The 18186-nt window shown below is 40.6% G+C and overlaps 1 protein-coding gene across 1 annotated transcript in view; it reads left to right on the top strand.

The window, feature by feature from the left end:
* Positions 1 to 12886: 12886 nt before the first annotated feature.
* Positions 12887 to 18186, top strand: part of LOC136857358 (protein THEM6) — a 36640-nt gene continuing 31340 nt past the window's right edge. The window contains exon 1 of the mRNA XM_067135971.2: positions 12887 to 13129. Within this exon, the coding sequence (XP_066992072.2) occupies positions 12982 to 13129 (148 nt within the window). The 5' untranslated portion in view covers positions 12887 to 12981. The remainder of the gene's footprint in view (positions 13130 to 18186) is intronic.

Raw genomic sequence — 18186 nt, 5'->3', positions numbered from 1 at the left:
TGGCTGGAGCGTTGGAGTAACAATACTGCGCTGGCGAATATTAGGTGGTATTGCTGGGTTTTGCGCCGCCTGAGCATAACTACGTACATGTGCAGGCATGTACGTTGCAGGTTGGTCCAACAGGTTGGGCAGTTGGTGGGCGGTCGATGGTCCAGGGCCCAGCAAATGAATCCCAAGGTCCGTTCCAGAAGATTCCAGACGAGCATGAGATCCCGGTGAGGTTTCGACAGAGCCTGGAGAACGTTGTATCAGGGATTGTGTCGGACAAATTCTTTTCCTTTCTCCATCAGGACTTCCAGAACCAGATTCCGATAAACGACGAGGTTGTTTGGTTTGAGTAGTTTCCATGTCCTTTGGTGGCGACCTGGGTGAACGTGATCGCGTTGGTGATGGCGGCGGTGAAGGAGTCATCGCGTAACTTCCAGAAACTTCTTGATATGTAGACGTAAGACTGTCGACGTGTAGAGATTCCGGTCCGATCATATACTGTAGACTGAGGGTGTCGTATCCACGAGAATGCAGACTGCGCACTGTCATGTATCGCGCAACGCGTTTTCCAATTGACAGCGCGGAAACCCATCTTTCTCTCTGAACTTTTTGTACAGGAAAGTAGTGACCAGATTTCGCATCCGTTTTATACGATTTGCAACCTTATACAGAGCAGTACCTCCTCAAATTTGACAACTTTCTTTCTGTTTCCATCACGACGTCAATGCTTCGCCATGTAAATATACCTCACCAGTCACTATGTTGCAGCTTCAACATTCTACCGCGTGGCTGCGCCATCCAACTTTTCTGACGTCAATAAAGGAAAGGGTGATAGACATAAAGCTAAAAATTACAGGCCAGTCAGTCTGACATGCATTGCATGTAAGCTTTGGGAAAGCATTCTTTCTGATTACATTAGACATGATTGAGAAATTAATAACTCGTTCGATAGAAGGCAGTTCGGGTTTAACAAAGGTTATTCCACTGAAGCTCAGCTTGAAGGATTCCAGCAAGATATAGCAGGTATCTTGGATTCAGGAGGTCAATTGGACTGTATCGCGATTGACCTATCTAAGGCATTTGATAGGGTAGATCATGGGAAACTACTGACAAAAATGAGTGCAACTGGACTAGAAAACAGAGTGACTGAATGAGTGGCTATATTTCTACAAAATAGATCTCAGAGAATTAGAGTACCGTACGCGAAGCTTTTTCTGATCCTGCAATAGTTAAGAGGGCAATTCCTCAAGGCAGTATTATTGGACCTTTATGTTTTCTTGCGCTATCTGATAACATCCTCGACTAACGCTCGTAACAGCTGTTTCTCGTGCACGTAGAATTGTCACTGAGCTCGTGACCTTGAAATTATTATTATTATTATTATTATTATTATTATTATTATTATTATTATTATTATTACTATTATTATTATTATTATGTCCGACTCATTGGCTGAATGGTCAGCGTACTAGCCTTCGGTTCAGTGGGTCCCGGGTTCGATTCCCGGCCGGGTCGGGGATTTTAACCTCCATTGGTTAATTCCAATGGCCCGGGGGCTGGGTGTTTGTACTGTCCCCAACATCCCTGCAACTCACACACCACACATAACACTATCCTCCACACAATAACACGCAGTTACATGGCAGATGCCGCCCACCCTCATCGGAGGGTCTGCCCTACAAGGGCTGCACTCGGCTAGAAATAGCCACACGAAATTTTAAATTATTATTATTATTATTACTATTATTATTATTATTATTATTATTATTATTATTATTATTATTATTATTATTATTATTATTATTATTATTATAGTAGAACCTCGCTTAACCGAAACCCGGCTTAACCGAAATGCACTGGCTAAATTGTATTTTAATATTTTGTTTTTACCCTCTCCCCTATATTTATTTTGTGACTTATGCCAGAATGCACGTGTAGCATAAAACAAAAACAGTTTCTTACCCTCTAGTTCGTTCCATTATTCATTTTTTCTTGAAGAAGTAGGATTTATTATTATTATTATTATTATTATTATTATTATTATTATTATTATTATTATTATTATTATTATTATTATTATTACAGTAGAACCTTCTCTTCTTTCACCAACTGCCGTTCCACTGGCGTTGCGGTTCTGTACTGTAGTTCCAGTGCTTTTCTTACCCCATGTATATTTAGTCCTCAGCCCGAAGGCTGGTTGGATCCTCAACAGCTCTGCCATCAGCTGTCATAAATGGCCTAGGCATCACTGAAGAGGCGTACTAGGGAAATGAGAAGTGAGGTAGTTTCCCGTTGCTTTCCTCACCGAGCCACAAGTTGCTATTACATATCAGTCTGCCAAGCCCACTGAAATGCATGTACCAACTGACCCTATGAGCAACATGTTCACATCATTCATAGCAGGGACTGGCTGCATAAGGAATTGCATTACTAGCATCACTCATACCTCAGTCACTTTCATCTTGTCAAAGCCAAGGATAAAGCTGAGACAGATCAATGAAAGTAACAATATTGCTCTAGCCCATACCAGAAGACATAGTGCACTGTAAACACTACGTCCTGCCAGCAAATTTCTTACCCCATTGCCAACTAAACTGTTTCACTATTTCAGATTGCTTTGCGCTTTGAAGAACAAAGCGATGAATCTACACCAGCTGATGTATTGTTAATTAAAGGGTGGCGCGACATAGGTGCACAACAGTGCTGCACCAAGAAAATCATAATGAGTGACATTATGTAAACAGTTTAATGTTAATTTACAGTATACACCTTTGCTTAACAGAGTTTATGCATTTTTATTTCGACTTTTCAACTTCCGAAAATATTTACCATATGTCATCCGGAAAAACGCTTCAACCGAAGTGGCTCCACCCCCTTGTTTCGGATAAATGGGGTTCTACTGTATTATTATTATTATTATTATTATTATTATTATTATTATAAACAAATACACCGCAATTGGGAAATATCCCGGTGGCAATGATCACTTATAGTAGTGTGATAAGATAATAAAGTTAAAACATAACTGCCCAACAACAACAACAACTTCAACAACTTCAGCAACAAGAATACAACAACCAGTTCCATGGAAAGAAAATATTGCAAGAAATACGTTTAGTTTAACATTCTAAATCCATCATCATCATCATGTACAAATTCACACGTACCATAAGTATTTCAACGTTTTACACTATGACTTATGGTAAACACAGCACGTTCATAAACAACTTCACACATGCCTTACATAATTCTGATGCCTTAATACTACAATTCACAGTGGGTTAATCGTTGCAGTAAAACACGGCACAATCACAGAAATGTACACACAATTTACGGAATGCTGGAGTCTATTGTTGAAGCATCTTACATTTTTGGGAAAAGGCTCTAAGACAGCTGCAGGTAATGCATTCCAATCATCAATTCCCCGATTTACGAACGAGTATTTAACATAGTTTTCTGCGATCTCACCTTTCATTTTATGTCCGATATAAACCTTTACCATTTTAATGACTAACGTTTGAACCAAAAATAGCAAACTTGTACAATCTATTCTGAATTGCAGAGTAACCGTGGGAGATTACCCGGAGCTATTGCTTCCTCGTTTGGCTCTTTCATTTTCAATTCATGCACTGTGTATGCTCGTCCTTTGAGTAGCCTGTCTCCTGGCTCAATGGGTGCAATGAAAAGCGTCCTCGGACATTATCAACACAATCTTGACTAATTATTCCAAATCTGTGTTTTCCACACTCGCTGAGGAGTGAGCCACTTGTCTCCACCTTCTTTAACATCTATATATTATACTAGCAGGATACCCGTGCTTCGCTACGGTATTATACTGAAATTCATAATTGAATGCTTATTGTTTTATATCTAATCAACCGAAATTCGCGATCTGACTCGTTTTCTAATAGATTACGGGAAGTTTCCTCCCATTTTTCAATCTTTCTTTCCAGCAATCGATTTCATACTTCCCGGGCTAAGTTCAGGTATTCCACCCGGTCAGTTGGGTCCCTAAATCTTTGCCATCTTTTCCTATAAGCATTTCTAATATGGATCAACTCCTTCAGGAGATCCGTCGTGGTGTCGTCTTGGGTGCCTTGTCGGTACTGAACCCGCAGCCGGACTGCATTCTTGCTCAATATCCGTCCAGGACCCGTTTCCAGCGCGGTCCGCACATTTGACGACGGTCCAGAACATTATTCAGAATATTATTATTATTATTATTATTATTATTATTATTATTATTATTATTATTATTATTATTATTATTATTATTATTATTATTATTATTATTATTATAGATGTTCTGGACCACACAGCAAGATGCAAGACCGCTGCTCGGCGGTAAATTACATCTGCTGCCATTGTCATTGTTGACAATGTGACAGGCACCATTGTAGCGCGTAGGGAATTGTGTGAGATTTCTGGCGATACGAATGACATACTTCCGTGCATTATTGACCTTATTATAGTCGTGAACAATTGGACGGTCAATCTCATTCCTATCGTTTATTTCAAATGTGTTTAAATTTTCATTTATATGCCAGGAGAATCTACTGTAATCTAAGAACGTTCTCCGAAGGAAAAGATGGCTCTTGATAACGAACCCAGGGAAGATTAAAAATGATCGGTTTATGATCAGACTAAGTACATCGAAAATCTACAGCCTGTTTCCAGTCATTCGACAGGGTCAGGAATGGAATGAATAAAGCCCCATCTAGCGGCGACAATAGGAATTGTGCTGGCTGCCGAAGCCTGCCGCACTCCTCTGGGGCAATGATTAATGAGTGACAAATGAAATGAAATGATATTGGACAGTGTTACTGGAATGAATGATGACAGGGAAAACTGGAGTACCGCAAAACAACCTGTCCCGCCTCCGTTTTGTCCAGCACGAATGTCACATGGAGTGACCGGCATTTGAACCACGGAACCCAGCTGTGATGGGCCGGCGCGCTGCCGCCTGAGCAACGGAGGTTCCTTATAAGTACATTATGAACAGTAAAACCAATTGGTCTTACCTCCTTTTACACCTACCGCCGTTAAGTTTATTTACCCCTCCCCCCCCAAAAAAAAATTAAAAGAAGGCGTGTTTCTTTATATTTAAAGGAGATTCGAAACACCTTCACGTCTATTACCTTCAGTTTTGATATATAAGTATCTCCATAAAAATAATTCACTTTTTTTCACTTCCTTTCACACTCCTCCTCCTCCCTAAGTGAATTTTCCGGCAAAATATACTTGTTTCTTTAATAGTAAAGGATCTTCTAAATACCAACTATCACGACTCTAACTTCTTCAGTTTTTTTATTCATGTGTCCTCATGAAAGGAATTCAACTCCTTTTCACTTCCGCCCCCCCCCCAAGATGATTCCCCCCCCCCCAACGCATTTTTCTTTGTTTCTAAAGGAGATCCAAATAGCAATTTTCACGTCTGTAACAACTTTAGTTTCTATTAGATGTATTCTCATTCAATTAAGTCAATTTTTCAATACTTCCAACCCCCCCCCCCCCGCCCTCATTGGATTTTCCGAGAATACGTGTTTCTTTACTTTTAAAACAGATTCCAAATATCAAATTTCACGTCTGTAACATCTTCATTTTTGAGATATCAGCAGCCTAATTAAAAGAATTCAACACCATTTTCAGTCACTTTTACCCCCCCCCCTTTCCATCCAAGTGGTATTTCCGAAAACTTAAAATACACGTTTCTTTAGAGATTAAAAAATACCATTTTTCACTTCAGTAACATGTTAAGTTTTTTGAGATATACTGTAAAAATTCTCATTTTAAAATTTCACCCGTTTTTTAGTTCCCCTTAAGTGGAGTTTCCAAAAACAAATCACCTATGTTTCTTTACATTTACAGGAGATTCCAAATACCACTTTTTACGTATGTATCATTTTGCGTTTCTCAGATATTCTGTAGATATAGTCTTTCAAAAAATTCACCCCCAAATAGTCACTCCTGTTTAACCGCCATTAATTGGATTTTCCAAAAACAAAAATACGTGTTTCTTTATTTTTAAAGGAAATCCCATATACAAATTTTAAGTTCTGTAATATCTTCAGTTTCTGATATATATGTATCCTCATTAAAGGCATTCAACCCATTATTCACCCTTTTACAACCCTCCTATTGGGATTTACAGAAAACAAAAAATACATGTTTCCTTATTTTTAAAGGAGATTCAAAATACCAATTTTTACATCTGTAAACTTAAAGTGCTAACATGTATATATACACTCATTTTAAAAATTCACCCCCCTTTACATCCCCATTATTTGGATTTTCCAAAAACGAAAAAATACTTGTTTATTTTTAAAGTAGATCCTAAATATCAATTTTCAGGTCTGTATTATCTTCAGGTTCTGAAATATAAGTAGCCTCATTAAAGACATTCAACCCATTTTTCACACTTTTCCACCCTTCCTATTGGGATTTTCCGAAAACAAAAAATACACGTATCTTTATTTTTAAAGGAGATTCTAAATACCAATTTTTACATCTGTAAACTTTCAAAGTTTCGAGATATGGATACACTCATTTTAAAAATTCACGCCCCTTTTCGCCCTCCCATTAATTGAATTTTCCAAAAACAAAAAATACGTGTTTCTTTTTTTTAAAGAGATCAAAAGTACCAATTTTCAGGTCTGTAATATCTTCAGTTTCTGATATATAAGTACCGGTATCCTGATTAAAGGCATTCAACCCTTTTTCACCCTTTTTCACCCCTCCTATTGGGTTTTTCTGAAAACGAAAAAATACGTGTTTCCTTATTTGTAATGAAGATTCTAAATACCAATTTTTACATCTGTAAACTTTTAAAGTTTTGAGATATAGATACACTCATTTTAAAAATTCACGCCCCTTTTCGCTCTCCCATTAATTGAATTTTCCAAAAACCAAAAATACGTGTTTCTTTTTTTAAAAGAGATCAAAAGTACCAATTTTCAGGTCTGTAATATCTTCAGTTTCTGAGATGTAAGTACCGGTATCCTGATTAAAGGCATTCAACCCTTTTTCACCCTTTTCACCCCTCCTATAGGGATTTTCTGAAAACGAAAAAAATACGTGTTTCCTTATTTTTAAAGAAGATTCTAAATACCAACTTTTACATCTGTAAACTTTTAAAGATTTGAGATATAGATACACTTATTTTAAAATTTCACCCCCCCCCCCCCCCATTTCACCCCGTTAGCGACGGAATATCCAAAAAGCCTCTCTTAGCGAGCGCCTACATCTTAATATGAATGAATCCCCAAAATTTCACTTCTTTATGTCCAGTAGTTTTGGCTCGGCGATGATGAATCAATCAGTCAGGACAAGTTATTTTATATATATAGATAAGAGTTGTGTATGTACATTGCTCAGAATTCAAAAGGGATGGTATTTTGTATGGGTCATGTCCACAGTAACAAGGAAACGCACTTTTTAATTTCCCGTAATGTCTGTCTGTCTGTCTGTCTGTCTGTCTGTCTGTCTGTCTGTCTGTCTGTCTGTCTGTCTGTCTGTCTGTCTGTCTGTCTGTCTGTCTGTCTGTCTGTCTGTCTGTCTGTCTGTCTGTCTGTCTGTCTGTCTGTCTGTCTGTCTGTCTGTTCACGCATCACGAGAAAACGGCTGAAGATAATTTAATGAAAATTGGTATGCAAATTCACTACAATCTAGGCCATAAATAATTTTATTCACGCTGAGAGAAATGGTAGTTTAGGGGAAGGCTTAAAATTAATTCTCAAATATTTATGTTATTAGTGGCCCTATCTTAATGAAAGTCGGTACGCAAACTCGGGCAATAAGTCGCTACAATATAGGCTATAAATAATTTTATTCACTCTGAGTGAAATGATAGTTCGGGGGAGGGTGCCTTAAACGTATTTTTCAAAATACCTATCTTATTGGTCCTATCGAAAGGTATTACATACCGTAACAAAGGTAAATGTTATAGAGAATACAAGTTCCAATCATGCATGTCTTATACAGTTTTGCGGTATTTTTGTTGCTTAGTCCACATCAAACCCGAGCATTGTTAACATGGAAATATTGTTTAATCGTGTAAACTGGCGATGGTCATGATTGTCTTAAGACGTAAAACCGCGTGGTCACTGGTCCGTATCGACAAGGTAAAATGTGAAGATGTTTATAAAAATGAGAAAAAATGGTAAAGGAACGATCGCATGAAGAATAAGACAAGAGGGAGTCAGGAAAGATGCTCTAATATCACAGAATCGGAAGAAAGCTAAATGTGAAGGCCTACAATATCGAAAAAGTAATCAAAAATAACATTACATTGACCACTGTTGTGATGTGATTTTTCTCTTCTGCTGCCACTCATCTCCCATAGATGGGATTACTACTGCGACCCGACTAAAACAGCATGCCTGAATATTGGCGGAAAGTAGCTGGGGAGTTACATAACTCTGCACATGCTATAATATAGCAATATAACATATTAGATTTGTTCCGTCAACGACAGGTACAATATACTAAATACAGTCAATAAAAATAAATTAATAAATAAATTAATACCCAGTCCCTTAGTGAGAGGAATTAAAATCCTCGACCCGACCAGAAATCGAACCCGCGCTCCTTTGAACAGAAGGCCACTACGGCCAAGTAGCCAGAAAGAAGAGGTGATAATGCCGAATACAGGCTTACGGAGGTGCTAGTTTAATCAGAAAGACGTTCGGACTTACTGTTTTAAAACTTAACAGACAAACGTCACCTATTCATGTCAGGCTTTTAGAAAGACTCATTCCCTCATGAATATGGATTTATTTAGAGTGAAAGGGCGGGCGTTCGCAAGTATCACGCAAGTCATTCAGGATACTGCTTAACCTAGATGACCTGAATTTAACAGGCAGAAGAACAAGGCTCCCATATCGGTTCTGTTATTACAGTAACGGTGAAGGATCCGCAGATTCACACATTCTTCTTCTTCGTCTTCTTCTTCAAGTGCCATATCCGGTCCCTCAGACGTTGGCAATCACCCTGGATAAAGCATCTCCCTTTCTTTAGCTAACTTGAAGAGTTGATCGGTGTTGTTGATGCAAGTCCAGTCTTTGATGTATTAGAGCCGTGACATCGGTGGTCTATCAGCTCCTGGCTTTCCTTCTGTTGATGCAAGTCTAATCTTTGATGTATTGGAGCCATGACATCGGTGGACTACCAGCTCCTGGCTTTCCTTCTGTTGATGCAAGTCTAGTCTTTGATGTATTGGAGCCATGACATCCCAGCTCCTGGCTTTCCTTCTGTTGATGCAAGTCTAGTCTTTGATGTATTGGAGCCATGACATCGGTGGTCTATCAGCTCCTGGCTTTCCTTCCGTTGATGCAAGTCTAGTCTTTGATGTATTGGAGCCATGACATCGGTGGTCTATCAGCTCCTCGCTTTCCTTCTATCTTTACTTGTAATATGAGATTTAGAACATATCCGAAATCTGTTTTCATGGCTTTAATGATGTTTGCCAGCTCACACTCAGATCTAGCCCTCCTTTATACTTCATTATTGGTTACAAAATCTGTGCAGGTTATTCTGAGCATTCTCCTATGCAATGTGCGGCTCCATGCCTAAATGCTTAGCGTGCTGGGCTTTGCTCACAGGGGTCCCGGGTTCGATTCTCGGCATGGTCGGCAATTTTAACCATCATTGGTTAATTTTACCGGCACGGGGACTGGGTATATGTGTCATCTCCATCATCGTTTCATCCTCATCACGACGCGCAGGTCGCCTACCGGTGTCAAATCAAAAGACATGCACCTGGCGAGCCGAACATGTCCTCGGACACTTCCGGCACTAAACGCCATACGCCATTTCATTTCCTACGTAACCATATTTCAAAGGCCTTCTAGTCTGTTCATGGAGGAAGCTTTAACAGTCCAGATCTCTACTCCATAAAGCAGTGTTGACTAGACTTAACATCTCAACAGCTTTTCTCTGAGTTTGAGGTATAGAGCATCACTAGCAAAACCCGACAGACGTTGTCCTGCCTGTGTACATTTATTTACCTCAGCACATACGACACTAATATCGGTCGTTTTCGACATTTCATCCTCTCCCCTTGGGCTGGGAGGGGTGTCCTGCCCCCACACTATTTGATAAAAGCAGAAATAAGTTTTAAGTAACACATCATAATGCCTTTGCTGACGGGACCTATTGTTTACAGTGCACTATGTCTTCTGGTATAGGCTAGAGCAATTTTGTTACTTTCATAGATCTGTCTCTGTCTTATCCTTGGCTTTGACAATATGAAAGTGACTGAGGTATGAGCGATGCTAGTAATGCCAGTCCTTATGCAGCCAGTCCCTGCTATGAATGGTGTGAAAATGTTGCTCATAGGGTCAGTTGGTGCATGCATTTCAATGGGCTTGGCAGACTGATATGTAATAGCAACTCTGGCTCGGTGAGGAAAGCAACGGGAAACTACCTCACTCCTCATTTCCCTAGTACGCCTCTTCAGTGATGCCTAGGCCATCTATGACAGCTGATGGCAGAGCTGTTGAGGATCCCACCAACGGCATCGCTGACGGACTGAACATACATACAACACATCATAATCTTCACATACTGTTGGGTAGGCAACCCGCTGATCGTACTTGTCTTGCGGTTTGCTTATCTTCTCCTATTTCATTTTTTACCCCTTAGTGCCGAACTACCAATCAGATTTCGTTCAAACCACTTCATAATCCCTCTCAGATGTAATAAGTACAAACTGTGAAAATTTCAGCGAAATCGGTCCAGTAGTTTTTTAGTCTATTAGCTTCAAACATACCAACACCCAATTTTATACATATAGATTACAAAAGAATGATCTCAATTTTTGGAAAGATGATCTGGAAATCTCAATACGGCGTCTGATCTCTTTTTCAGGTTCCAGATCGTCTGTTATGGTGCTCCCGAGGTATGTGAACTGATCTACTCGTACAATACTTTTTAATTATTATTTATTATTCACCTTCATGGTGAAATCTTTACACGTGTTATTTACTGAAGAATGGAGTGACACATTAAAGCTGAGTTGGGAGATCAGTTTTGCTTTCGATAAAAAGAATTTTTAAAAACTAGATCGTGCGAAGTGATACTCACTCTACGTCTGATCTTAGAGGGTCGAATTGAGAAGAGCAAGCCCACATACATGCTATTTGTAAGCCTATAAAAGGCATTTGATAATGTTGTAAGACAGCACTATTTGAGATTCTGAAAGTGATCGGGATGAAAGGTCGAGAAAGAAGGGTTATCTTCATAGGCTCGCAGATTGAACGCTGAAAAGTATAACAGTCTATAATGAAGATGTATAGTATTGTTCTCGTCTGCTTGTACTGATAAACATTTTTCTTCATATGCCTCCACCATGTGAGGCCATCCAGCTTTCACTGCCGCAAGACGAGGTCTATCTGAAAACAACGACGGAAAGCTAATTTCGTTTGCGAGCTCACTTCCTTGTTACAAAATACCGCTGACTACAACTGCGAGGTCATTCCTATTAGCTTTGCTACACCATCATTCGAATTCATTACTGGACTAACATCCTGGGAGAATACACAGTCGAACCTCGACCTGAAGATGTTTTTCCACGGCTTTCCATTTTCACACCAGGCACATGCTGGTACTGTGTGTTAAATTAAGGCCACGGACCCTCCTTCCCAGTTCCACCCTTTCCTATCCCATTGTCGCCGGAAAACTATCTGAGAAGTCTTACGTTAACCTCAGAAAAGATGGCCAGTTACCCACAAGTGACTGGCATTTTCCATCTAGTGTGCAGACACGCTCTTATTTTATTTAGACAGAAAGACAAGATAATTATAACATATCGTTTTCCTCAGAATATTAGTATCAATCTATGTGTGAACAAGAAGTCTAGCTGTGTTTTTGTTGCAAAGATAGACCTCAAAATAATTGTAAAACAGTAAAATACAATATTTCTCAAATTCTAAACTTGAGAAACCACTGGAAAGTGTACAGTAACTTCGGTATATACAACACTTGTATAAGTTTATACAGTACTAATTTTAAAATGTATAGGCCTCTACAGGTTTTGAATCATTTGAAATCTTTTTAACTAAATAAAACGACATTCGTTGACCAACAATTCTGAAGTACAAAATAAAAACAATAGTCGCGTGCCTGCCTCTTACCAGGAGCCCTCGGGTTTGATTCCCAGAGAAGTCAGGCACTTTTACCTGGATATGAGGGCTGGTTCAAGATCCATCTCAGCCTACGTGATTACAATTGAGGAGCTATCTGACTGTGAAATGGCGGCCCCCTGTCTAGGAAGTCAAGAATAACGGCCGAGAGGATTCGTCGTGCTGACCACATGACACCTCATAATCTGCAGGCCCTCGAACTGAGCAGCGGTCGCTTGGTAGGCCATGGCCCTTCGAGGTAGTTGCGCCATGGGGGTTTGGTTTTGGTTGGAAATAAAACCAATGCCTGATTCTGGTTCGTAAACAAAGAGCGCTCGATATAGCCAACTAGGAAAACCCAGATTATCCACAGAATAAGCTTATAATCATTGCAATCTAAACAGTGAAACTATAAAAAAATCGATTCACATATAATCGATTGTATGATTTTTATTTTATTTTATTTTATTTTATTTTATTTTATTTTATTTTATTTTATTTTATTCTTTCCTTTCGCGAAGAAGACTGGACTGCAACGCATTCACGTTAGAAAGGGTTTGCAAATAATGCGACGTCTATCAGTTTTAAGCTCTTGCAGAATAAACAGAGAATACCAGTATACAGTCATCCTAAGCAGTTCTTGCGTACTCCTGTGACTTTTAGAACGACAATATTGAACACGTTACAGTGGAACAAACGCTGTCTTTCACGGAGGCGTGTGGTTTCTCTTCCCAGCATAGGTTCTTTGGCATGACTCGTCAAGTTCATGGCCACCTGTTGCTACCGCACACGGTAACGGTGAGTTTGCTGACAGCACTCGGTAAGCTCTATTGGGCAGTGAAACACAAGTCGTCCCGCGGTGTAGGTGATCACGATGTTTTGCGCTTCCTGCTTCCTCTTTGTATTGGTACTTTTGTACGCTTCCTTCGATGTGCATTATTTCCTACGAGTAGCTTTCACGATCGCCTTCGGGAGACTCTTCCAGAAGAAAGTCAAAGTTCATGACACCACCTCTATCTACGGTAAGTCTACATTCAATCACAGTATGTCTTGTGTGACCTATGGAAGCCGGGAACTGATGTAGGAAAAGAAACAGTAGAAATGAATTTAATTAATTCGAGGTTATTGTTCGCTAAAGAACGTAATCTATTTATCTTGCAAATGAGTTATTTTCCCGGTGGTAATTCAAAACAGTAAGTATCTACATAATTTTAGGTTACAAGCATTGAAAACTAATCTTTGTTCACATGCACGCTATTTTGAGGATAATTTTACCGCTGTCATAGTTGCTGGCCTAGTTTTCTATGATAACGGGTTCAATCTTTACTTAGGTCAGTGGTATTTATGGATATTTAAATGCCATAGCTTCGTGTTATAGGCCTTCAGGATGGTTACCCAGTTGTACTTCCTTTTAAAACAATAATCACCACCACTACCACCACTGATGAATAGCGGGTAATGACCAAGCACATTTGCAGCTTATTTAAACAATCACCATCATTATTAGGTAGTTGATTACCATGACGACTGAGCTCGCCTTTGATGGACTTGCCAATACATTCGTGAATATCTCGATTATTATGGCTTGTAGCTCGGCTCCATAGCTAAATGGTTAGCATACTGGCCTTTGGTTCACACATATTTACCTTACGAGTTGATGCCTATAGCCGACTTGCGTGTCTGTGAGGATGGGGTCCTAGCTGTGATGAATTCTAATGCTGAAAACGACACACATAGGCTACCCAGCCCCCGAGCCAGGAGAATGAACCATTTAAGGTTAAAATATCCGGCCCAGCCGGGAATCGATCCCGGGGCCCTCAAAACTGAAGGAGCTGGACATTAACGTTCTGTTGATGGAGATTCGTCCGTCAGACTCCTTGGTGCTATTCGACAGGAGTAGGCCATGTGCCGTCACTGGGTTTCACCTTCTCCCTTCCTACTATCATATATCACGTCATACGTTTCATCTCATTCATAACTCCTCTGATGTGGTTGACGTCACGAAGGGCATCCGGTCACAAAAACTCGCTACGAAGATTCATCTCACTTCATACTCGACCCCGTAGAGAAACGGGACAAGAGTTGGACATAACATACAGTGAAAGGGGGAAGTACGCCTTTACTGGTCAAAAAATATCATTTTTCAATTTATTTTTTTCTTTCTTTTTTCTCTTTATAGAATAAACTTTTCTCGTTAATATGTTGAAGGAATTTTGTAAATCTCTCTAACGGTATTCAAGATATGCCCCATAATCTGTACACATGTTACGCAGCTCCTTGTCTGTCGCCTTCAGTTTTGAGGGCCGCGGGATCGATTCCTGGCTGGGCCGGAGATTTTAACCTTAAATGGTTCATTCTCCTGGCACAAAAATAATCTACCTCCAGCCATCATGGAAGAAATAAAACCAGTTAAAAATCTGGTTACAACAGATTTACTGAGAAGGTGTGTGGGTGGCTACTCGCAGAATAATAATGAATATTTCAACTCAAAAATTTGGAAAATTTGCCCAAAGACTGGTTTTTTAGGTCGAAAAATGGTACAAATATCTTCAAATGATGCCATAATAACATTTAATGGTGGAATGGAGGCTAGGCTTAAGGTGCTGGAAGAATTGGAACTTGGCTTTGGTGATTACTGTACACAGATGGTACATGAAAAGGATAGAACTCGAGTGTTTTCTGCAAATAAAAGGGCACTAGAATCTACAAAAGAGGCCAGAAAATGCAGGAAACAGGTTAGGTTAGAGGGGGGAAGGAAGACAATGTCAACAAGAGGGGGTTGTTTATGCAGCAGGAGAGTTTTGATGCCTTTTCCTCCCATTGGTAAGTTTAAACCTCATTCTCCGAAACTTTAATTTTTACTTTTGTTTTCCTTCATAACTCACACAAGTCCATCGTAGGGGATAAGTAATATTAAAGTCTTTGTCGTAGAGCATACATTGTCCCATTCGAATTTCTGCTCCCCGTAAGTAAGTAAGTAAGTAAGTAAGTAAGTAAGTAAGTAAGTGTATCCCGCTTTGTTGTGGCATTCTTTCTTAATCTCTTTACCCTCCAGGGTTAGTTTTTCCATCGGACTCAGCGAGGGATCCACCCTCTACCGCCTGAAGGACAGTGTCCTGGAGCTTGAGACATTGGGTCAGAGGATACAACTGGGAAGGAGGACCAGTACCCCACCCAAGCTGCCTCACCTGCTATGCTAAACAGGGGCCTTGTGGAGGGAAGGAAGCGGCCATGGCCTTAAGTTAGGAACCATCCCGGCATTTTGCCTGCAAGAGAAGTGGGAAACCACGGATTCCATCTCAGCCATCCTTGAAGAGGTTTTCCGTGGTTTCCCACTACTCCTCCAGGCAAATGCCGGGATGGTACGTAACAAAAGGCTACGGCCGCTCCCTTCCATCTCCCTTGTCTATCCTTTCCAATCTTCCCATCCCCCACAAGGACCCTGTTCAACATCTTCCTTGTCTATCCTTTCCAATCTTCCCATCCCCCACAAGGACCCTGTTCAACATAGCAGGTGAGACCGCCTGGGCGAGGTAATGGTCCTCCTTCCCAGCTGTATCCCCCGACTCAAAGAGGGTGGAATCCCTCGTTGAGTCCGAGGGAAAAACCAACCCTGAAGGGTAAACAGATTAAGAAAGAAGAAGAATATTCTAGTTGGCCTCTGTGGTGTAATGGTTAGTGTGATTAACTGCCACCCCCGGAGGCCTGGGTTCGATTCCCGGTTCTGCCACAAAATTTGAAAGGTGGTACGAGGACTGGAAAAGGGTCCACTTAGCCTGCAGAGGTCAACTGAGAAGAGGGGGTTCGATTCCCATCTCAGCCATCCTGGAAGTGGTTTTCCACTTCTCCTCCAGGCAAATACCTGGCCACGGCCACTTCATTCCCTCTTCCTTCTCTATCCTTTCCAATCTTTCCATCCCCCACAGCATAGCAGGTGAGGTACTGCTCCTGTGTGAGATACTGATCCTCCTCCCCAGTTGTATACCCCGACCCGAAAGTCGGACACTGCCCTTGAGGCGGTAGAAGTGGGATCCCGCGCTGAGTCCGAGGGAAAAACAACCGTAGACGGTAAACGGATTAAGAAAAGATAGAAAAAGAATTGTATCGGGTTTCATACATACATACATACATACATACATACATACATAATCATTATAGACTGTTATGCCTTTCAGCGTTCAATCTGCAAGCCTCTGTGAATTTACTAAACGTCGCCACAGTCCTCTGTTTGTAACTAGTGCTGTGGCCTCATTTAATTCTATACCTCTTATCTTTAAATCGTTAGAAACTGAGTCTAACCATCGTCGTCTTGGTTTCCCTCCACTTCTCTTACCCTCCATAACAGAGTCCATTATTCTCCTAGGTAACCTATCCTCCTCCATTCACCTCACATGACCCCACCACCGAAGCCGGTATTGCGTTCAGCTTCATCCATCGAGTTCATTTCTAAATTAGCCTTCATCTCCTCATTCACACTTTCATACATAATCAATTAAAAATTTGGTGGTATATATTGACCAGTGGGGTCAGGAATATGACTTTAACAAATGATTTATTATTTATAAGAGAGCTCACGAATGAAACCACGGGTTTGCCAAACGAGAGAGCAAATCGTGTAACCATAACCTTGTATTCTGAGGATGGAAGGTTCTAATCTCACCGTCGGTAGACCTTGATTTCCTATTTCTACTCCAGACCAAGAAATTGCGTCGTTAAACAGGAAGATACATTGAATTCATGGTGTAAATTGCAGTACAGCGTGAAGTTAATGGGAGGGATCCTTCTGTATCGAAATTTGTACTGACACCTCTATCATCAGACGCAGACGTGGAATGAATTTTCAGCCAAAGGACTTCAGCAAATAACCATGGCATGATACAAAGTGGGAGTTGAAATTAGTAGGTTAATTTCAGTACCTCATACGGATCTTCGGATTATTTCAAAGGTGAAGTTTGGGAATATGAAATATTGACTTAAATGCTTAATTATTTCCAAAAGAGCCGGATGAGCTACGTGTAGGGAAAAAGTGGTACTTTATTTTTCAGAACCTTTGCTAGAGGTCCTATCCGTTATGTAAGCTGGGTATATCACTTTCAGTCTTATGTTGACCTCCTTTCCGTAAAAATGTCCCAACCCACTTTCCTTATCGTTAACTTTATCGAGTATTGCTGTAATGGTTAGCGAGTACTTTTTGATGAGATTCTGGTGAACTTTCAGTACTGATTGGGGTGAAAGTAATACTTAAGTGTCCGACTTGGTGGCTAAATGGTTAGCCTGCTGGCATTTGGTCGAGGGGATCCCGGGTTCATTTCCCGCTCGGGTCGGGGATGTTCAACTTTCATTGGTTATTTCCGATGGCTTCGGAGCTGGGTATGTGTGTCGTCTCCTTCATTAGAATTAATCATACCGAGCTCGATAGCTGCAGTCGCTTAAGTGAGGCCAGTGTGCAGTATTCGGAAGATAGTGGGTTCGAACTCCACTGTCGGCAGCCCTGAAGATGGTTTCCCGTGGTTTCCCATTTTCACACCAGGCAAATGCTGGAGCTGTACTTTATCAAGGCCGCGGCCGCTACCTTCCCACTCCTAGCCATATCCTGTCCTCTCGTCGCCATAAGACCTATCTGTGTCGGTGCGACGTAAAGCAACTTGTAAAAAATGTAGAAATAGAATTCATCATAGGTACAGACCCATCTTCATAGACGCGCAAGTCGCCCATACGGTGTCAGCTCGAAAGATCTGCACCAGGCCTCCTCAGAAGCCACACGCCGTTATTATTAATACCTAAGTGTGAGCAAAATTGCTACTTCATACTTTAGTCTCCTGCTAGGAGCCCTGTCCCTTGTGTAAGCTAGATATATCGTTCCCAGTCTTACTGTTGACCTCTTTTCTGTCAAACTTTCCCATACCATGTTATTTTCCTTATCTTTAGTACCGTACCAACAATGTTCAAGGGTCATGCAAGAAACTGTTTCTTTCACGGTCCGCTGTCACATAACTAGCTACTTTCCCTCAGATCAGTGGTCTTATACATCTTAAAATAAAGGGCCATTATTTTATTAGTGAAATCCCTACAGGACGCA

Source organism: Anabrus simplex, chromosome 1, assembly GCF_040414725.1.
Source record: "Anabrus simplex isolate iqAnaSimp1 chromosome 1, ASM4041472v1, whole genome shotgun sequence".
Classification (NCBI taxonomy): domain Eukaryota; kingdom Metazoa; phylum Arthropoda; class Insecta; order Orthoptera; family Tettigoniidae; genus Anabrus; species Anabrus simplex.
Note: the sequence above shows the minus strand (reverse complement) of the source record. Positions and strands in the feature narration are given on the sequence as shown.